This window comes from Lissotriton vulgaris, chromosome 2_1 (genome assembly GCF_964263255.1).
Source record: "Lissotriton vulgaris chromosome 2_1, aLisVul1.2, whole genome shotgun sequence".
Classification (NCBI taxonomy): Eukaryota; Metazoa; Chordata; class Amphibia; order Caudata; family Salamandridae; genus Lissotriton; species Lissotriton vulgaris.
Genome location: NC_141687.1, coordinates 1,697,005,156 through 1,697,028,701, shown reverse-complemented (window position 1 = coordinate 1,697,028,701; position 23,546 = coordinate 1,697,005,156). Strand labels below are relative to the sequence as shown.

The window sequence follows — 23,546 nt, the reverse complement described above, 5'->3', positions numbered from 1 at the left end:
CATCAGCGTAAGATATGGGAATAAAGCCATATCTACGCAAAACTCCTGCCAGGGGTGCCACATAGATATTAAAGAGAGTAGGGCTCAAGCATGAGCCCTGTGGCACCCCTTTAGATATCTCTGTTTCCACAGAGCGGTATGCACCCATGGTGACTCTCTGGGTGCGGCCGGTCAGAAAACTCTTTAGCCAGTCAAGAGCCTTGTTCTGGATGCCAGCGTTCGACAACCGTTGCGTCAGGATGGTATGAGACACGGTGTCGAACGCTGCTGATAGATCTAATAGCACCAGGATGACTGAAAGGCCCTTGTCCTGGTAGGCATGGAGATCATCAGTAACAGACAAGAGAGTGGATTCTGTACTGTACTTGGGGCGGAACCCCGATTGGGATTCATCCAGGGCTTTTACCAGTTCCACATGTGCTGATAGGTGGTGGTTAACATGTTTCTCTATAATTTTTCCCACAAAAGGTAACAGGGAAATGGGCCTAAGATTCGTCAGGTCAGACCACAATAGGGCAGTATTCTTCCTTATGGGTCTGACAAGCGCCCTTTTCCAATTTTTGGGGACAGCACCTGAGATGAGTGAAATATTTACCAGTTCACAGATCGTTGGACATAGAAGTTCATTAAGTGTGGGCATTAGTTTGGCAGGTATAGTATCCTCAGGACTACCGCTTTTAATTTGTTTTAAAAGATCCGATGTTCCTTTCAAGGATATCGGGGGAAAGACATCCAGGGAATGTGTAGCAGGTGTGCATTCTACAGGATCAAGGGGAGATTCTGTAGTGGTCAATGAGGCTTGGTTGGTCAAGATAATTTTTTCATAAATTGTGTTGATCTTATTAGTGAAGAAACATGAAGTGTCTTCACACAGTTGTTGAGAAGTCATATCAGGGGCTTCGCAAGCTTGAGGTTTGACAAAAGTCTGTAAGATCTGAAAGAGAACTCTTGGAGAGTTTCCGGCCTCTTGTATTTGGGATGCAATGTAAGATTTCCTAGCACCACGGATTTCTTTGTGATATGAAGATAGAGCACACCAATATTTTTCCTTATCCTCCACAAGATGCGAGGTTCTCCATCTCTTTTCCAATTTTCTAGCCCCTTGTTTCAAGGTTCTCAAGTGATCAGAAAACCAAACTTCATGTTTTTTCCCAGGCTTAGATTTAAAAGTCTTTACAGGAGCAATTTTGTCGATGACTTTCCTAGTTTCTCCTTCGAATTTAGCAAGGGCAGTATCAATATTGTCCGAAGGTAGAAAACTAGGAGGGATGAATTTCTCTCTAAAAGTAGAAGGGGTAACTTTATGCCACTGTCTCCGGGTACCGGGTAGGGTGTTAGAGTGGGACAGATTGGGTGCCTGAAAAGGGGTGGTAAATTCCACAATGAAGTGGTCAGTCCAGGTCACCTGAGTGGCGGGTGGGCATGATGCAAGCTGGACATTAGCGAACACTAAATCCAAAGTGTGGCCTGCTCGATGAGTAGGTCCACTATTTCTCAATAATAGACCCAGAGAGGATAGATCTGTTAATAGTGTTTGCGCCTCATTACAATCTGGAATTTCAGCGTGAACGTTAAAATCACCAACTAAAATGAACTCCTTGTCATTAATGATGTAAGGAGCCAATAGTTCGAGTAAAATATTAGTAAAATTCCTGTAAGGACCTGGGGGCCTATAAACTAAGGCGCCTCTATAGTGTCCTTTAGGAGATACCTGAATTTTAAAAATCATTATTTCGATTTCCGCGGAACTAAGTTCCTCTAAAATAGTGACTCTCAGATCTTCTTTGTAAATCACCGCGATTCCACCACCAATTTTGATCGGGCGGTCCAATCTCAGTATTTTATAGCTGCAAGGGATAGCGAGAGTTATATCCGGGGTGCAATGTGGTTTAAGCCACGTTTCTGTCAGATAACACACTTCCGGTTGGTAAGAAGATATCATATCCCAAACTTCAGTGGTATGCTTAGAAAGGGATCTGACATTACACAGGATATTTTTTCTCCCCGGCGAAGGGGTATTAATAACTGACATAGGCATAGTTGCCCTGATACAAGGGTTATACATATTGATAGGCCTAGTCTTTGTGTAGCTTATCATCATACATTTATTAAACTGGCATCATGATAATGTTTTTACCCTCTAGACGCTGTAAGACTCTTTTTAGTTATTTTCTCCAAATGTGTGTTAGTTGCCTCTAAGACCTGTAATTTATCCCTCCAAGTTCGTAGCCATTAACATCTGTTTTCTCATTTTCTGTCTTTCCCACAAAAACAAAGCTACACTTCTAGTCAAGTGTTATCTTGGTCGAAGTGGCTTAGGCATCACATGCTTCTTCATGCTTTGAAAATGTCCTAGAGGGTTCATGTAGATAGTTTATTCATCCTTTCGACAATGTGGAAAACTGTGGGTGATATTTTCCATTTGATGGTTGTAGCCTTGGCAAAGGTTGGATGTCAGTCTTTCCCAGGATGTCTCTCTGGGAGAGGTTTCTAGTACATTTGCTTTAGATGGAGTGTAAAGTGTGGGCAAGTTTGGATCTTTCAATGGTGTGAAGTGTGTTAGAAGAATGTCCTGGTGATCTGTTATGTGTGTTTATGGTATATTGTTAGGCGTTTCTCATCTTTCTAGTCAATATCTGTAGTCGTGTTCGCAGTATCTCTCATCTGTTATAATTCAATAACACTAGGAACTGATGTTTTTACTAGGAAACATTTTACCCCTTGAGTTTTCTTCCTTGGCTTCAACAGACATGAATCTCTGGAGCAACTCACAGTCTTCTACAACATCAGTCCAACCTTCATCTGTCAGATATACTTTCCAGAGGTGCGGCTTTTTTGTGTGCAGATCTCATAGATTTTTCCTAAAATCTGTGAGATTGCTTGTAAATGCACAATCTGCTTCTAAAAAGTCCATCGGTGTTTATTGCAACAGGAATAGTAAGCGGATGCAGAGCTAGCTCTAGCATAGTTCATATAGTCCATGGCCAGCTCTCTGCACAGTAGCCTTTCTCTTCCCTTTGGCTATGGAAGCAATGGGTTTTATCGGAAAGCATTACATTGAATAAATCTGGAAAGGTATTTTATCTGCTACCTTTAGCTTAACAACTAGTTCCTCATAAAAAGGGTGGACAGAACCAGACTTTAGACCGTGAAACCAATTCTCCAGTTTTTGCTTGTGAATATGAGTGGCTAAGTTGCCTTTCAGCTAGGTTTGACCTATACAAATACAACATAGGTACAAACATACTTTTTCTACCTATCCAGACTCTACTCCCCAAATCGTCACTTTAGTTTTTGATTGATTCAGTTTGATATTATTTCCTGAGCAGTTAGTGAACTTCCTTTCTAGTAGGCACTTTAGGCCATATAAGGTTCTTTATAACAGAATGGGGCTATAGATCTGTCATACGCATATAGCGGAGTCATCACTGGTGTAACAACATAGAGCATAGGCATTTCATTCGGTAACACTGGTGACTAGTAGTGCAACAATAAGGCATCCCGCCTGGCTTGCAGAGTTACCGTGAATTTATCAGTCATTTCAGGCACATGCATCAACCATTTTTGCGAGTCCAAACTGTGCGATTCGCAAAAATCAGCAGTTTTCACCCGCAAATAGGGCATTTGCGATGCATCAAAGTTCAAGGCTCACGCAACTTGAGAATTCACAATTATTTGTGATTTCTCAAATAGCAATTGTATTTAAGGAATCGCAATTTGAGATTCCTTCAATGCAATGCAAGAACCACCTTAGAATAGTGATTTTGCTAATAGGGGGCGCAAATTACCATGAAGTTGAACTTGATGGAAATTTGCAAAAACTGTGAAAAACTTACTTTAGTGCATTTTTCAAAGTGTCATGTTGTGCACACACATGCCCTTGGGACATGTGTGTGCGCAACATGGGTGCACATCACTATTTCAGGGGTGCAACGGGGTGCCATTTTGACATGGGCATGCGCAATTTGCGTGTACCTATTGGTTCTCACAAATTGCGAATGCAATCTCCCATTCATTCCTATGGGTCTGTAGGCCCATAGGAATGAATTAGGAGCTATTCCTTAATTGCGACTCTCAATTTGCGACTCGCAATTAAGGAATTTGTATGAATCACTATTTTCTCAACGATTCATACATGCATAGGCATTTGCGCTTCCTTATTAGCGAATCCCTATTTTTCGCTAATAAGGAATCGCAAATGGCATGTTTGATGCACATGCCTCTTTCCCTTTAGGATCATAATCGACATGCATCACAGTTTCAACTCCTAAGGCCCTTCTGATGGAGGCCTGAAGAGGGTTGAATGTGATATATGGGGCCGTAATACAGATAGTGCCCCGGAGACGCAACAGGCGTTTGCTCCCGCTTTGTGCGCCCCTGGGGCACTTTGGTATTATAGAAGGGGTCCCATTCTATAATACCGATAGCGCTGGTGCACTTAAAGCACCAGTGCTATTAACAGAGGTGTTCCCTCATTTGCATAGTGGCGTGCCCTATGCAAATGAGGGAATTCCTTTAACTCTGCACCTGTGCCATATTACAGGCACGCGCTCAGAGTCAAAGAAGCCCTTAGAAGGCGCATTGATAGTGCACCATTTAAATGGTGTCGTACTGTCAATGCGCCTCCTGACAACAGCCCTCTGCAGAGGGTAAAGGGGTTCCATGGACCCCCCTCAGACATCCCCTTGCAGGCGGGTGCAGTCATGACTGCACCCGCCTGCAAGGGGATCTCTAATCCCCTTTGAAAGTGCAGGCGAATGCCGCCTGCACTGTGAAAACACGGTTCGGCTGCTCCATGTTTTCACATGAATGTGCTGCACCCAGGGCAGCATAATTTTGTAGCGGCAGTGCATACACCATAATGGGGCACATTATCACCATTTGCGCCAGGCGCACTTTTCATGTGGAAGCCACAAAAAAGTTTTCTGTTTTATAGATAACGTGTGGCTTCTAAATACGTACAAGGGATGATCAAAGAGTACTGTGGAGAACATAAATTATATTTGTAGGAAAGTGGCTCTGCATATACTATACCAAAGTAAGGTATAGTGTGCACAGTCCACAGGTTCCTCAGATGTATAGCGGAAGCTTAATTAGATAATCACTAACAGTTCTATTTGCGGTATTGTGGTCAAGCAGTTAGGCTTATCAAGAGGATGGGTTAAGCATTTATTGTATTCACTCAATCAAGGCTGATGTCCCACACTCAGAGACTTCAATATGTGCGTTACACGTGGCCCGTGTAACGTCCCTTTGGCGCACTCAAAAATTCCTTCTTACTCGTTTTTTCGTTAACAGTTGATGTTTATTTTCGTGATATTTTCTTCATTAATGTTTCTTCAATACATTTTTAATTTTCATAATATATCCATTTATTTGCCCAATGCATTTCGGGCTGAAGCCCTTCTTCAGGGGAATAGTCCTACAAATTAATCCAGAGTTATATAACCTTTAGTAATTCCAGATTGTACTGTACCAAATTTCAATATAATATTTACGCATCATGACTAGTTAATGCAGTGCTCAAAGTGGAGCGTCCGGTGTCCGTAACCAAACACAAAGTGATAAATCGTGCATGATGTGAGATTCAATTCAACAATATGACGTGAACGTACAATGGAGTGGTATACATATGTTGCGCGCGCTAAAAAACGGATGGGTGATTCAATAAGTGCAACGTGTGTGATACAACCCGTTGTGTAATTCGGTGACTTTTAAGCCGTAAACGTGGTGTTTCATTCAGCATCACTAGTGTGTTACTCATGCTCTTAGTGCCACGTGTAACGCACATCTTGAATTTATACAAACCTCGGGCCCAGAAGGTTCACTTCGGTAGCACCAACTACACTAACAAACCCTAAAAACCTTAATGAAACACGCGAGTGCAACTACCACTAACCATTAGTTGGTCGTTTACTTTGCACACTCAGAGACAGAATCCAGACCAATTAGGTAAGTATAAAAAAGGTTTATTTATAGAACCAAGCCGGACTTGGGACAGGTAGGTAATAAATACTTTCAAATGCACGACTGTTCAAGGAAATGCAGTTGTTCTTGTAATTGTAACAGGTGCTGGTTCATATCTGCCAAGGTTTCATATTGCCTTGTGTGACATTTTCATAATGTCAGTGTAATTATGAGTGACATTTCAACAACTCTGCGTGACACTTTCTTGCAAACAAAATGAAGCAATGAAGACAAGGGAAGCATATAAATATCAGAAATTACACCCATGTGAGGAACAGGAATCTCTAATATCTTAAAACTGCTCTAACCTAGTGCCCTTGTAACCTCATCATACTGTTAAAGAAATGTGGAACCGATTTTCAACATGAAACCTAATAAACAAGCATTGGCATTGCCAATAGGTCTCGCTTTTGGGACCTTATACGTATTTAGTTATGCAGCACAATATCCTTGGTGCAACAACATCAACTGTTGCATGGATAAACACTTATAAGGTACAAGGTTTAGCCATGTAACAGCTGCTGTTGCACCAAGGATATTGTGCTGTAAACTAAATACATATAAGGTCCCAAAAGCGAAACCTACTGGCTATTCCAATGCTTGTTTTCCATGCCATTTGACTAGTTCCCATGTCCTTTGAAAGAACCCTTAGAACTGTGTTCTGTGCTTGCTGGTTTTGGAAATTCTAGCTCAACAAATATCTTACGGACCCCTAAATCAAAGCTTCCCAAAATTACTTTTCAATAGAGTTTGCTTGTAATTTGTCTTTTTTAATTGATTGTACTGATTATGAATTATTCCTCTAAATCTGTATTTTCAAGTGCAGTTTCGTATTACTGCTACATTATGTCAAATTCTGACAAAATTTCATAGACACTAATATTAACTGATATGTCTGAATCTAATACAATACTTACTTAAATCATAAATGACTAAGGGCCATATGTATCAAGCAAATTCGCATTCGCAAAGGCCGAAATTCTGCGAATTTCGACCTTTGCGAATGCGAATTTGCTAAATGGTATGTATAAAGCAAAATCTGGTGCAAAACAAGGAATCGCAAAATTTGCGATTCCTTATTTTGCAATTGCATTTAAGGAATCGCGCATTTTGCGATTCCGTAAATGCAATGTATGAAGCAAAAAAAATGTGCAACATGTCCTTAAGGAATCGCAAATTACCACCAACTTCTAGTTGGTGGTAAGTTGCGAATTCCTTGAAAAATGCAAATTTTTGCATTTTTCAAAGTGCCATGTGACGCATATACATGCCCTTAGGGCATGTATGTGCGCCACATGTGCACCCATGCATATTTCAGGGGTGCAACAGGGTGTCTTTGGACACCGCTGCACCCTTGAAATTATTTTCAATTTGCGATTAGCAAATTGTGAATCGCAAATTGAGAATAACTTCTCATTCATTCCTATGGGCCTCATGGCCCATCGAAATGAATGGGAAAGTATTCCTTAATTGCGATTCGCAATTTGCGAATCGCAATTAAGGAATTTTAAGAAATTGCAAAAAAATGCGATTTTGTACATACATACTTATTTGCGATTCTCAAATAGCGATTTCTTAAAAATCGCTATTTGAGAATCGCAAATCAGCTTGATGATACATATGGCCCTAAATCTCTAATTTCATTAATGTTTTTCTCTAAGCGACTGTGTACATATTCTCCAGATCTTGTTGTACAACAAGAAAAATCATTGGTCATTTTCAGAACAGCAGGTTTCACTTTTGTTATATAGTACCACGGTAGCAGAACTTCTGGTCTTGTTGATGTTTGCCCAATTGAACTCCTTCAGTAGGTTCGGATCACTGTAGTTATTTTATATATCTATAGTCTTCTTCTCAGGATATTTTACATCAATTTATCGACTTGTTACCAATTCCTGGTCCTCATTGATTAATCAACAGTAGATATCCAGAGTACCTACCCCTTAATGCGAGGAGCAAGGTCCATCGGAGGACCAAGTTTGGTCTTATAATTTATAGAGCAGGTGAAGAAATCAAAATCTTATGTGGGCCCGGTACAAATGAAGTGAAAAAGTTGGTAGCAGAAAACTTCTGCTACGTCATTTTTTTGTGAGCGCCTGGAAGCATGGAGTGCGGAGCCATTCTGTGGCACTGGTCCATTTGAGGATAACCCTCAACAAATTTGAAGAATCACACTCCTCCAGATTGTGTTCAAGAAAGGTTATTACTCTTCTCTTCAAATTAAAGAAATAATTGGCCAACATGTGTTTTGTGAAATTTTTCGCTTCCTCTGGGCCTCTTTTTTCCACATTATTTATGCTTCTCGTTAATTTATGCCATCGTCGTTTATGATATTCTTCTGTAACGCAACTGGTGCAAATGTAAAGTGCTCAGATACCTTAGGGTCGAGTACACGCTCTGTAAAACTGCAACAAAAAAATCAGTTAAGTTGCAGCTTGTCTAATTAAAGTACGTTCTTCCTCCACCTGAGTGGCGTCTGCCCTGTCCGTGTGTGAAAAAATAATTCGTTGATGTTTATTTTTTAACAGTGTCAGTTTGGAAAACTTGTTAAATGGATAGGAGCACATTGTTGGCCCAGCAGCTGTGTTTGTCGGTTCTCAAAGTAGGGACTGTGTGAGGTGGGGGGATTCTAGAGAAGAGCGGTTGGGTGAAAGAGGGGAAAAGCCAGATCGGAGCACAGACGCATTTATACTCTTAGCTGCAGGAATACACATACTTTACTGCTGGATCCGTGTCGGTGTAAGCGATAAATATACACAGCATCACCGTACTACTGGTCAGACTATGATCTGTTAGTAGCAGCACTTTGAAGCCACAGAATTGCGGTATGAAGGACGCGCTTTATAAGAGCCAGACATTATTACCATGTGAGGGAGTGAAGCAGGGAAGCAATGGCCTGTGGAGAGCTGCACTGCGGATGAACGGTGACCTTAGCTAACTCTGCTGGTTGAAGTGGAAGAAGGGAAGGACCACACAGTCTGCAGGAACCCTGCACAGGGAGGCCAGGCCGGGAGAGGCTCAGGGGACATTCCTTGATATTTCGGGACATTCCTGGACTGGTTTTACAACGGTTTTTTTCTTCTAACAATGAGAAGAAAACAAATAAAAAGGCTGGGAAATAATCCAAAACATGAGATTACGTCTGATGATTCTTCGCCAGCTCCATGTCCAGGAAGAGGGGGAGGGAGGGTGATTTGCAAACATTATTCTACAAGAGAGGGGATCTCCCAAGTCCCCACACCCCTAACGACCAGAGGTTACACTCGTTTTCATAGGAGGAACAACAGGACAGTGTCACACCTACGCTTCCTCCCTGAGTCTTGCAGGTATCAGAATCAACCATTCCAAACACCCCCATAGTAATATTGGGCTCTCCCTTCAAAACAGTTCTTTTGTTGTTGCCCCAATTACACCCCTCACTCACCCAGACGTATGTGTAACTGTTTTGTAGGGTAGAAGGGAACTATTAATGTTCCTGCCAAGATAGTAGAGTAGGATGAGCGCTAGCTGCAATGATCCGACAAGAGAATAACCTTGAGATCACAGCAATGATCTACAGCAACGCCGTTTCATCCTTTCATCCTTCTGAGGTCGATACACAGGATTCTATTGAGGTACATGGAGATGACATCTGCAAGACAATTCGGTTTGCGATGCGAGAGGGGAGGAATGAGGATGAGGCCAGGAGACAGGTATGGGCAGATAGCAAGAGGGAAGAAAGAGAAAACAGTGGAGATGGAAGAGGAGAAACGACGGAGGCAGGGGAGAGGCACTCCGGGGCAGGGGTGGGTGTTCGAGGCAGCCTCCTTGGTCCCATGGATTCTCAGTGGATCCAATGAGATAGTTGTGAGAAATATGCAGACGCTTAAAATGCACATTCGCCTCTTAGGAGGCCGCGGAGGCTTCCTGTGAGGGCCCCCACGGCCTTGCTTCCCTGCCCAGGCCTGCTACGGCTCCCTGGGGAAGCACGTCACCGGCCTTGCATCCAATGAACCTGATCAATACAATATGTGACCCTATCAGTGACAGGAGTACATCCCTACCAGGCCCTTGGGGCCAGTCCTGGCGGTGCTGGCATCAATGTCTCCAAGTCGGTGTTCCATACCAGTGGCGGGATTCTCTCAAGACAGGCCTTCCTGCCAGGCTTAGACAGGAGTGACAGGAAACATTCTCCCAGCATCGATGGCCATCCAATTCATCAGGAAAGGCTGAAATACATTAGACCCACTACTCCCCAAAGTCTAATGTAAGCAGTATCATAACAACGGAAACAGCAAACGCTGTACAGGGGTGAGGTGTTAGAACCGCCATCTTGGCTATTTCCCATTTCTCAGAAGATAAGGCCTGTTCGGTCCAATTGGTGCGCCCACCTTGCAGAAGCAAACATGCTTAACTATAAACAAATTTTAAAAATACATAAAAGAGAAGAGTCTAATAATGTGAGCAACTTCAAGATTCACCCTCCCCCATGCCTTCACACTCCTTTTTCAGGAAATTGAAGGACAATATTTTATCTCATCACCATTAAATGTTTGGAACTTCGGACCAATCACTGCCCCTTCGCAATTTTGCGGAGAAAAATAAAAAAAACTGTCGACCATTAAAATCCCAAAATCTATGACTTAAATTTTTTTTTTAACCCCCTCATTACATGCTGTCTTGGCCACAAACGTGTAACACCCCTACCAACCAAACCGCTACAATGAATCCCTGGCACCCAGATTAACTGAATAACTAGCCCTGATGGCCCCGAAAATGAAAATCTCCCCTTGCAGCAGCTCACCTATTTTTTTTTTTAAAGAAAGGATACTTTGTAGTCAAGACTTCCACCTATGACTTTTCAAACTGATATTACATTAGTTTCAATGAAACAAGTGACCTGAAATCATAAACACAGCCTTGTAATATTGTCAAGAAAACCTACCTGAAATGCCAAATTGACCAAGCAAAAAAACCAAGCGCTGTAACACAAACGTAGCCCAGCGGCTGCAAAAGTGAAACAGTACTGGGCTAACAAGTGAGAGGGGAGTGCGAGAGAACACACAGCAATTCCCTAGCGGGCACGAGCAAACATATGTTGCCAAAGCTCGCTCCCGCAAGGGAATCGCCAAAAGTGAACGCATTGCCATTGAAAGCAATGCAATGCGTTCACGCTTTTGGCTGAAAAGCCGAAGTAATTTCGATAGGACTTTTTCCTATGTAGCGAATGCGCACTGCATAGGCGAGACCTAAAATTCACTACCCCGAGCTGAGGGGTCCACCGTCAGTGCTTCTACCTGCCCAGTCACACAGCAGCACCAGATCACACCATGCGCTAGGAGCCTGTCACAGAGCAAAAGGCTCTGCTGACAGTACTAGTGAAAGAAAGTAGTTACTGTTGAACTAGGGCAGACCGGCACCACAGAGTCTCATTCTCCACAACATAAATAGGAGTTAGTGCACCAGACTGAGGCTGAAAACTAACTAGTACAGTGAGCAGACTCGCTGCAGTGTTGCAGCTCAGAATGAATCTGATCATGACCCCGCGATGCTCTAGTCTAAAAGTAAATTGTTATTAGGCAGCAATAGCAACTTAGAAATTATACCTCACTCCAGGCAAGTCAGCTAGGACTGCGAGCAGCACTTTAGTGGCCGGCCTCCGCTTTCGGTCGACTTGGACTTTCGGCCCGACGCTGTAACTGGGGTACAGTACTAGGTGTGAGTCCTGGCTTGAGCTAAAAAACACGTGTGTTACTAGTTTGTGAACTCCACTTGCCATAAGCCTCTCGGAGTTAGCATTTCACTTGTGTTTATTCAGGGCTTTTAGTGGGATGAAAAAACGGTGGGCATCTCAAAGGGACGTCGTCAATTTAATTAAGGGCGCTGCTTAAAACACACAAGCTAAAAATCTGTGCTTAGCATAGTGCACCACCAATTTGTATTTTGATGTTTCTATCATTGCATCCAGATCTATGATACAACAAGTAACATATAGCCAGATTCATGAAAACCGAATTCTGCGAATTTTAAATTGCGATTGACAGTGAATCGCAATTTTGAATTCGCAGACCGGCATTCATCAAAATCTGCGAGGAAATAAAGCGATTCGCACGCGGCCGCAAAAACCGTTAGCGATTATTAAAAATCGCAGAAAAATCGCTATTTCCATCAAAATCCGTTTAGGAATTGCGATATCACAATTTGCGAGATCGCTAAATGCGATCTCGCAATTAGCGAGATCGCAAAAATGGGAAGTCGCATTTCGAGCACAGTGATGACATCACAACCAGGAAGCAGGCAGTTCCCACCCCCATTCAGAACAGTGAGGCTGATCTCGAGGCTGCATCTCACAGAGCTCCTTCCAGGACACCTCCAAACTTCCTAATCCTTCACCTTTGTGACTGCAGCAATGGCAGAGGATGCAGCACCAGGGCCCAGTGACACCGGGCGCAAGCGGAAGCTCAAATTTTCTGAGCAGGAGTTGGAGCACCTGATAGACGGAGTGGTTGACCACCACCCAAAACTATTTGGAAAGGACTCCCGGAGGGTGCCTTAGGCGGAGAAACGCCGAATTTGGCTGGGGATTGCCGCAAAAGTCAACGCTGTGGGCGTGACACACAGGTCGCTCGAGGAGCTGAAAATGAGGTGGTACGACCTCCAAGGTCGTGCCAAGGAGAGGGTGGCAGAGAGGCTGGGCGAGACCCTGGCTACTGGAGGTGGAGATCCTTCAGTCACTCCCAACACCCCCTTGGAGGACCGCGTGGAGGACACACTTGAGCGAGAGGCGTCATCCCGACCCACCCAAGACAGCCAAGGTAAGTGGCATGCGCCAGCGACCCTGTCCCCTAACAATGGCCATGACCCTATAGCCTCCCATAATCATCCCAAGTCATGCAATCCATGCAGATTAGGTCATGCCCTAAAGCATTGTGGGACATGTAGTCAGGCCACAATGTACAAAAACCCCAATGCAGCCAGACATGACCCAAAGTACGCAATGCCACAGCCAGTCAGGGAATGTCAGCCAGCATGCATGTAGAAACTGCACGTGTGACAGATACATGCAATTAATCTACGCCACTTCCCCTCACAGGTGGCGCTGACAACAACAGCAGCGACAGCGACAGACTGCTCATAGACGAGGCACCAGAGGATGCAGAGGAGGTGCCAACAGCCACACATCCTGCACCATCAGGCGCTGCACCTATCCCCGCAGCCAGAGCAGCACCATCTGCGCCAGCACCATCAGGCGCTGCACCTATCCCTGCAGCCAGAGCACCACCATCTGCGCCAGCACCATCAGGCGCTGCACCTGTCCCCGCTTCCAGAGCAGCACTATCTGCACCAGCACCATCAGGCGCTGCACCTATCCCTGCTGCCAGAGCAGCACCATCTGTGCCAGCACCATCAGGCGCTGCACCTATCCCTGCTGCCAGAGCAGCACTATCTGCGCCAGCACCATCAGGCGCTGCACCATTGACAACCGCTACACCACCACCAGCGGGACCCTCTACATCTGGTGCTGCTAGTGCAGTGACAGTGCGCACACCCACTGTGGCCAGCCAGCACAGCAGGCATGGCAGGGATCAGAGCACAGCACGCAGCGGCAGGAGGGGGATGGCTGTGCGCGTGCCAGGGCTCAGCATAGAGCGCCGGATGCTGAGCATCCATCAGTTGCTGGCACGACGGCAAGGGGCTATCCAACTCCAGCTCCACAACATTGGCCGCAATGTCGCAAATGTGTCCGACAGGATAGAGCGCATGACAACTGCCATGGAGGCTAACACTGCAGCCCTCATATCGCAGCGCAACACCGCTCTCCGCTGCCACCGCCAGCTACTGACGCGGTTATCAGCCTACACGCGCTCAAACTATGTCATTGGGAATGCCACCTCCCAGCTCTCACGTCGGTCCCTGGCTATGCAGCAGCAGATGGTGCAATGCTGCGAGGATGTGACACGAGTCTTGGAGCAGGTCACCAGTGCCGTACTGGCACTACATCCTACTGGGCCAGCCAATGTTGGTGGGGACGACACCAGTGAGGGCACCTCCAGTGTCAGCAGCCTGTCTGCCTCACAGGTTGGTGTGCTACCCTGCAGCACCAGGCCCACTTCAGGGTCACGTGCCGTCCCAGAGGAAGAGCCAGAGAGGCGTTTGGGTGCTGCGCGCCGGAGGCGCACTTAACTTAACTGTACATTGGCAGGGACATGCTGATGATAGAAGCATGTCCTGTGTATTGTCTGGAGCAGTATGGCGCAATACTGCTTGCATGTAAAGAATAGCAAAATTACATTATTATTGTGCCTTTAACAATAATATTTATTCTAGCATCGTACATCGGCCTCCTGTCATTATTTCCATTGGCATGCAATTGTGATTTGTTAGGTGAGGGGAGTGGGTGCACTAGAAACTGTTCATTGTGATGTGGTTGCGGCGTCTGTGTCCTTCAGCTGGGTTCTCCCCGCGTGCATGATGCACATGTGCAGGTGGCCGGTCGTCCCCTTCCGACTCACTGCCAGAGATCTCTACAGGTATCCGGCGCTTGGTAGCAATGTTGTGTAGTATTGCACACACAGCCACAATGCGGCAGCACACATCAGGACTGTAGTACATGGCCCCACCAGTCTTGTGCAGTATGCAGAATCTGCTCTTCAGTAGCCCAAATGTCCTCTCAATGCAATTCCTTGTGCGTATGTGTGCAACATTGCAGGGCCGTTGCTGTGGTGTAGCAGGGTTGAGGTATGGGGTGAGGAGGTATTCACGGAGGGCGTAGCCACTGTCACCTGAATGAGAGGAGCAGAGGGTGAGTGCCTGTGCAGCGCAGCTACTTCATCACAGTGTAACATTGTGGGCCAAGTGTACTTACCAAGTAGGTGTCCTTCAACAAAGTCTCCCCTGGCCAGTCGTGTGTGGAGGCCGCAGTGCCGGAATATGAAGGAGTCATGTGTACTCCCCGGGTACTGTGCCACTATGTCCGTGATGTATGTCTTGGCATTGCACACCATCTGGATGTTGAGGGAGTGGTAGGACTTACGATTGCGGTACATGTACTCCGTTGCAGCTGGTGGGCAGATGTGGATGTGGGTACAGTCAATGCATCCTATCACATGTGGGAAATGAGCAACATTGTAGAATTGATGCTTGGTCTCATCCAAATCCTGTTGGCTGGTGGGAAATTTGATGTGGTGGTGTAGCTGGGTCAGCATTGCATCTAGGAAACTCCTTAGGCAGCGGGACATGGTGGGCTGGGATATCCCCCCAGCAGCCGCAACTATCCCCTGGAAGCTCCCGGAGGCCAGAAGGTGCAGGCTACACAATACCTGGACATGTGTGGGCACGGCATTGGTCCGCCTTGTTGGGTGCTGCATCAGGGGGTCAAGGTCCTGAATTAGCTTGATGATCATTGGCCCATTCAGGCGGTACTTTGCGTATATTTGCTCTCTAGTTTGGCCCAGCAGGGTGACCCGCTGGCGGAATATCCTCTCCTGGATTCTGCGTCTCCTCCGTGCTGCTCGCTGTAGCCTTCGCTGCCTGACCACCATGTAGAGTCCTGGCATTGTGAGACTCCTTATGCTGATGCTGCATCTCCTTAAGTGTGTTTGGTCACCCCTGCACCTGTTACTGATTGGGCAATGGATTTTCAAAAAAAAAATTCCAATGGCTTTGATGGTTACCACCTGCTTTGGGTTGTCCTTAAATTGCGCCTCGCAAACAGCGATTTAGGGGTTTTTCGCTATTTGCGATTTTTTATGAATAGCGATTGCGATTGTATTGCTATTTCGCAATTTTATTCACAGAATCCGTGGTTTCTCGCAAATTCCGATTAGCTAATGGTCTATTGCCGGGATTCTGCGAATGTTTTTGCGATTTCGCAATTCTGTGTTTGCGATTTCGCTTTTTTCTTCTAGAATACCGATTTTGTCAATTACGCTCGCAATAGCATTTTCGCAGCTATTGCGCTCGCAATTTTGCTTCATGAATCAGGCTGATAATACCTACAACAAGTCAGGACTATTGTGTTTATCATTGGTTGTTAGTTGCATAAGATAAATAAGCAGCAACTACTGCTTGTATATAATATTGAAAAGGCTTCTGCTCAAAGCCCTGGTGACACCACAACAATATTGCTGCTCCTGAGTTTTAAAAAGAGAAGGGAAATCCAGAGAGAAAATGACTCTCTTCCCCTAAAACGCTCACCTGGCATGATGGCATGCCGTAACTTCTCCACTAGTGAGAAGTGAGCAGTGTGAGCAGTGCACATTGATGTGCCTGCTGTGACTGCAGTCTGGTAGAAAATGGACAGCCTGTGCCAGGGCACAAGACAGAGACCGATTAGAGGCCCCCTTTAAAAAACTGGCCCTGCTCAGACCGGGGAGACCCAGCCCACTTAAAGCCCTGTGTTTATTACTACAAACGTTTTCCGAAGGTATTGTCACACGAGGGTTGGTGGGGTTTGAGATACTAGTGACTACAGTGCCCTTCAATCATGGACAGACTTTTCGCTTGTCCGTTTGGGTGGTGGTGTACCTTGGGCGGGCCAATACTACCCATAGTGCCAATAAATGTAACTATCATCTTGGGGAAAAAAGGCAGTTACCAGCAACTACCAAAGGTACAGTCCATGAAAACCAGCTAAATATATCTTCTTTAGTTTATGTGTACACCTATTTCATTTCATAATGTTATCAAAAAAAGTTTTGACTTTAAATATCTATATGCCTATTTTCTGTCAGAAAATACCTTTTTTACTGTCGTTTCTTGGTAACACTGGCTGGGCTTCGGTTGCGACTCTCAGCTGGGGTATCTGCTCTGGGCTGCTGAGTGTGGAACCACCACTCCGGCAGCCGCCGCGGTCCTGTGTTTCACTCAGCCGTCGGGTGGGGTCGGGTGAAGGTCTTCATTACTGCAGTGCAGGAAGCAGTGAGCTGCGCTTCGATTGCAGCCACAACATATTCTTTCTCACATGAACTGCGGGTGGCAGGGCGGCACCTATTACTGTGAGTCTGACAAACCTATAGTCCTGTCTCTTCATTGGCAAATGTAATGCCACACGGCAACTCCTACATGTGTTTACATTGTAGCACTAAGGAAGTAGCTGAGCCAACCCCCAAGCCTGCTGAAAGCAGTGTGCATTGCACACTGCCACTCTCCAGGTTTGAGTCAGCACATGGTGCAGAGACAGCAGCCAGCGCTCCAGCTTAACACAGCAGAGTAGGCTCTATGATTCATGACTTTGCATTTCAGTGTGCTGATGTGGATCACCATACTGAAATGTGTTAGTCTAACGCCTCCTGCGCGGTACTTGGCAGGGCTGCAGATTGATATAACTTTTCAGAATACTTGGCATTACACAGTAAATACTCTTTGATTATTTTTGGAATACTTTACATTTGTGCTCGCTTTTCCCTATACATTAGCAGTTCTACATAGAACACTTTCAAGACCCAAAATCTCAAACTATGAGTTCCTGTTGGAGGAAAAATGGTTATTAAGGTCAGAGTTAAGCATTGTACTTACAAGTTTGAACTTTTTGGGTTAGGTTCAAGGATCTTCAAGGCCCAAGTGGACACTCTAGTTACGCCACCAGCGGCACTGGGGCGGCCGGGTGCAGTGTGCAGGGGCCCAATGTTAACCAACGGGCTAAGGGGGTCTTTATGTGGGGTCTGCTGGCAAGCAGACCTTTTGAGTGTGGGAGCAAAGCTTCTAAGGTTGTGGTCGGCACTGCAGGGGTCAATGATCGACACAAGAACTGCACCGCCAGCGGCACCGAGGCAGAAGGGTGAAGGAGGTACAGCGGACGTCGCGGTCCCTGGGTTTCTCAGGCGAGACCGTTGGTTTCAGAAAGCTGCAGGCTCGGATGGGACGACTTCTTGGAGGCGACCAATGACTGAGAAGGCGATCTGGGAGGATGCTTGGACATCATTGTTGGCCCACCCAAGGCCGGGAAGGCATTGAAGATTGAGGTGTAAGTCAGACAGACGCGGTTGGATTTCCTGGACCGCTTAGGTCAAAGGAGCAGTTATATTACTGCCTTCAATCGCGGTTGGGGGGACACTTTAAGTAAAGGCTGCAGATTTTGTTTTAAAGCTTGTGGGAGGTCAGGAGTCACTGGATACCAACTTAAGTGCACCTGGCAAACTTCTTTGGAGTATGGGGCCACTCGACCTCGGGCCGTGGCAGTTGAGTGCACAGTGGTGCAAAATCATGGAGTCTGGACTCTGACGGTTTAGTTTTTGGTTTGAGCAAATCCAGTGCTCACAGGAGACAGTCTGGAAGTTGAGTGCAGGGCAGATCCTCCGGGCTCTGGGGGTCTGCTGCTGCAGGACATGTCAGTTTCTTTGCTGTAGGCAGGTCATAATTGGGATGGGCCGATAGGGCTGGGGCCAAGTCAGTTGATGTCCTCGTTTTTTTTTCCTGGGTCAGCATGGCTCTTCTATTCTACTACTTTCTTCCTCAAATCTGAGAAGGCAAGGTTCGGGGTTGCCCATAAGTACTAAATTTAGGGGTGTTAAAGGGTTGTGTAGTTTGGGACTAATGGGTCCCTTCTTTGAGGTGGGTACACCCACTATTACACTACCCTCCGGTGGTTGGGGGCATGAGCCTCTTCCTAATTGGCTGAGTCCCCTCATCTTCAAGATGGAGGGGACTGAGATGTGTGCTTCACCTCACATCCCTCTGGATTTCCCTCCCATTCTCCTACCCAGGTGGGGGTCAGAACAGGTGGGAGCCAGTTGCTGGGGCAGGAAAAGGCAGGACCAGCATCTAAAGGCAACAAGCCTTTGAAACTTCCCATTTCGTGGACGCAACCAAATCCTGGGGAGAAGGCATGACACCTCTACCCAGGATGGGTTTTGTTTCTGGTCCCAGAGAGCGGAGGCCCTGTACCCAGAGGTCCAGAAATCTGTCTGGTCTGTCAGTAAAGATTTAAAGTAAATGGAATTCTAAAAAATAAAATCAAGAAGTTTAACATGAGCCAAAAGGGATCAAAGTTAATCTAGGGCTCAAGTTAATTTCGAAGTTCAGTTTGAATGTATACCACTATGTCCAACCATGCTGTCTTGGTCAATGAAGTGCTCTTCCCTTTAGAGTGAAATGGGTTGCAGATGAACAATATGGTGTTCTGGAGAAGTGTCTTAAATGCAAACAGGCTCAGCTGATGTAGTGTTAAATAGGGTATACAGACATAATATCGAGTACAAAAATATCGAGGTAGTGAAATATCGAGTTGTAAATATCGAGTAGACAAAATATCGATAAGACAAAATGTAGACTACAAAAATATCGAATTGAAGGACAACAATATCGAATCAAAAATATAGAATGGACAGAATATCGAATGGACAGAATATAGACAACAGAAATATCGAGGAACAGAATATAGACAGCAAAAATATCGAGGGACAGAATATAGACAAACAAAATATCGAGGGACAGAATTTAGAAAACAAAAATATCGAATTTTAGGTAAGTAACTAAGTCAATTTATGGTATTTAATTTTTGCGTAATATAATTCTGGAGCAAGTTGTGGGTTTATAGGGGAATAGGGTGGGAAGTAATTTAATTATAATTAATTAAATATTTTAATTTACTGTTGTTTATGTAAAATTAATTGTTCAATAATTATTAATTGGCAATTAGTTACAATATAAATGGTAATTAATTTTGATTAATTGATTAATTGATAATTATGTGAATTTTATTTATTTATTTTCTGGAGCGGGTTGTGGGTTTATAGGGGAATAGGGTGGGAAGTAATTTAATTATAATTAATTAAATATTTTAATTTATTGGTATTTATGTAAAATGAATTGTTAATTAATTATTAATTGGCAATTAATTACAATATAATTGGTAATTAATGTTTATTAATTGATTAATTGATAATTATGTGATTTTTATTTATTTATTTTCTGGAGCGGGTTGTGGGTTTATAGGGGAATAGGGTGGGAAATAATTGAATTATAATTAATTAAGTATTTTAAATTATTGGTATTTAGGTACAATTAATTGTTAATTAATTATTGATTGCAAATTAATTAAAATATAATTGGTAATTAATTCTAATTAATTGATAATTATGTTAATTTTATTCATTTATTTTCTGTTGTGGGTTTATAGGGTAATAGGGTGGGAATTAATTTAATTATAAATAATTTAATTATTTTTTGTATTGGTATTTATTTAGATTTAATTCTAATTTAATTTGTAATTGGTAATTATTTAATTTTAATTGGTAATTAATTTATATTAATTGATTAATTGATAATTATGTGAATTTTATGTATTTAGTTTTTGTAGTGGGTTGTGGAATTATAGGGGCATTGGGTGGGAAGTCATTTAATTGTAATTAGTTAAATGTATTAATATATAAATAGTTTTTTCATTAGAATTAATTGTTAATTTTTTTAAATGTTTTAATAATTTATTGTTATTTGTAAATATTTTGTATTAATAGGTAATATTTTTTTACTAATTACATTATTTTTATTGTTTTACATTGAATAATTATTATAATATGTTAGATTGGGAATTAATTTTAATTAATTTGTATTTGGTATTAATATTTCATTTATTTTCAAATATATATGAAGTATTACTTTCCCTACTGTTGCACTCACTGAAGTGGGAATAGTAATTTTTACCCCTACGCTATCCAACGTTTTCCCTACTGTTGCACTCACTGGAGTGGGAATAGTAATTTTTACCCCTACGCTATCCAACGCTTTCCCTACTGTTGCACTCACTGGAGTGGGAAGAGTAATTGCTTTCCCTACTGTTGCACTCACTGGAGTGGGAATAGTAATTTTTATCCTTACGCTATCCAACGCTTTCTCTACTGTTGCACTCACTTGAGTGGGAATAGTCATTTTTACCCTCCCACTATCCAACGCTTTCTCTACTGTTGCACTCACTGGAGTGGGAATAGTAATTTTCACCCTCCCACTATCCAACGCTTTCCCTAATGTTGCACTCTCTGGAGTGGGAATACTATTTTTTACCCCTACGCTATCCAACACTTTCCCTACTGTTGCGCTCTCTGGAGTGGGAATAGTAATTTTTACTCTCCCACTATCCAACGCTTTCCCAACTGTTGCACTCTCTGGAGTTGGAATAGTAATTTTAGCCCCTACGCTATCCAACATTTTCCCTACTGTTGCACTCACTGGAGTGGGAATAGTAATTTTTCCCCCTACGCTATCCAACGCTTTCCCTAGTGTTGCACTCTTTGGAGTGGGAATAGTAATTTTGACCCATACGCTATCCAACGTTTTCACTACTGTTGCGCTCTTTGGAGTTGGAATAGTAATTTTTATTTCTACGCTATCCAACGCTTTCCCTACTGTTGCACTCTCTGGAGTTGGAATAGTAATTTTAACCCCTACGCTATCCAAAGTTTTCCCTACTGTTGCACTCACTGGAGTGGGAATAGTAATTTTTACCCCTACGCTATCCAATGCTTTCCCTACGGTTGCACTCTTTAGAGTGGGAATAGTAATTTTTACCCCTAAGCTATCCAACGTTTTCCCTACTGTTGCGCTCTTTGGAGTTGGAATAGTAATTTTTATCTCTACGCTATCCAATGTTTTTCCTACTGTTGCACTCACAGAAGTGGTTATATTAAATTTAAACCTCTCGCTGTCCTACGGTAAAAATATTGTACATGTTTTGTTAATAATATGTGTGTATATATATATATATATATCTATATATATATATATATATATATATATATATATATATATATATATATTAATTCATTTGCAGATCCCAATTCGGAAAGAACCACCCGGAGATGAAATGAAGCTCCAATCTTTTAATGACAGCTTGCCAGCAGAAATACCGTTCAAGACAGGCAGTCAGTCCCATTTGCCAGACGCGTTTCAGGAACTTAATCCTTTCCTCAGTGGCTTTGGAAAGACTCGAACAAGCATTCTTGGCGTGCACCTTTTGACTCCTGCCTCGAAGGGCGTGGCCTCACGGCACTCTGGGAGACTGAGTGCACCTCAATTCACAGCCTCAGTGGGTGCTTTACTTCAGTCTTTAATGTCCAAAAATATTATTTGCTCATGTTCGTGAAGGTTTCTGCCCCGCTTTTCAGCTGCCAACCCTGCTTTTGACAGACTCCTTCCTGCCAAGGAATCTGTTTACTCCGTCCCGCTTTCAGCAGCATCAGGTAATGTTGCCGCGGACCCACTGTAACAGCTGGTGAGTTCCTTCCACGACCCGGGGAGGCCGTCAGTAATTAATTCATTTGCAGATCCCAATTCGGAAAGAACCACCCGGAGATGAAATGAAGCTCCAATCTTTTAATGACAGCTTGCCAGCAGAAATACCGTTCAAGACAGGCAGTTAGTCCCATTTGCCAGACGCGTTTCAGGAACTTAATCCTTTCCTCAGTGGCTTTGGAAAGACTCGAACAAGCATTCTTGGCGTGCACCTTTTGACTCCTGCCTCGAAGGGCGTGGCCTCACGGCACTCTGGGAGACTGAGTGCACCTCAATTCACAGCCTCAGTGGGTGCTTTACTTCGGTCTTTAATGTCCAATAATATTATTTGCTCATGTTCGTGAAGGTTTCTGCCCCGCTTTTCAGCTGCCAACCCTGCTTTTGACAGACTCCTTCCTGCCAAGGAATCTGTTTACTCCGTCCCGCTTTCAGCAGCATCAGGTAATGTTGCCGCGGACCCACTGTAACAGCTGGTGAGTTCCTTCCACGACCCGGGGAGGCCGTCAGTAATTAATTCATTTGCAGATCCCAATTCGGAAAGAACCACCCGGAGATGAAATGAAGCTCCAATCTTTTAATGACAGCTTGCCAGCAGAAATACCGTTCAAGACAGGCAGTTAGTCCCATTTGCCAGACGCGTTTCAGGAACTTAATCCTTTCCACAGTGGCTTTGGAAAGACTCGAACAAGCATTCTTGGCGTGCACCTTTTGACTCCTGCCTCGAAGGGCGTGGCCTCATGGCACTCTGGGAGACTGAGTGCACCTCAATTCACAGCCTCAGTGGGTGCTTTACTTCGGTCTTTAATGTCCAATAATATTATTTGCTCATGTTCGTGAAGGTTTCTGCCCCGCTTTTCAGCTGCCAACCCTGCTTTTGACAGACTCCTTCCTGCCAAGGAATCTGTTTACTCCGTCCCGCTTTCAGCAGCATCAGGTAATGTTGCCGCGGACCCACTGTAACAGCTGGTGAGTTCCTTCCACGACCCGGGGAGGCCGTCAGTAATTAATTCATTTGCAGATCCCAATTCGGAAAGAACAATAATTTTTCCCCCTACGCTATCCAACGCTTTCCCTAGTGTTGCACTCTTTGGAGTGGGAATAGTAATTTTGACCCATACGCTATCCAACGTTTTCACTACTGTTGCGCTCTTTGGAGTTTGAATAGTAATTTTTATTTCTACGCTATCCAACGCTTTCCCTACTGTTGCACTCTCTGGAGTTGGAATAGTAATTTTAACCCCTACGCTATCCAAAGTTTTCCCTACTGTTGCACTCACTGGAGTGGGAATAGTAATTTTTACCCCTACGCTATCCAATGCTTTCCCTACGGTTGCACTCTTTAGAGTGGGAATAGTAATTTTTACCCCTAAGCT

The 23,546-nt window shown here is 44.1% G+C and overlaps 1 protein-coding gene across 1 annotated transcript; it reads left to right on the top strand.

Moving 5' to 3' along the window:
• The first annotated feature begins 9,479 nt into the window (after nt 1–9,479).
• LOC147733122 (uncharacterized) lies at nt 9,480–14,130 on the top strand. Its single transcript, XM_086959038.1, has 2 exons — nt 9,480–9,613; nt 13,059–14,130. Exons 1-2 carry the CDS (start codon nt 9,480–9,482, stop codon nt 14,128–14,130), a joined length of 1,206 nt encoding a protein of 401 aa, XP_086815164.1.
• Nucleotides 14,131–23,546: the final 9,416 nt, after the last annotated feature.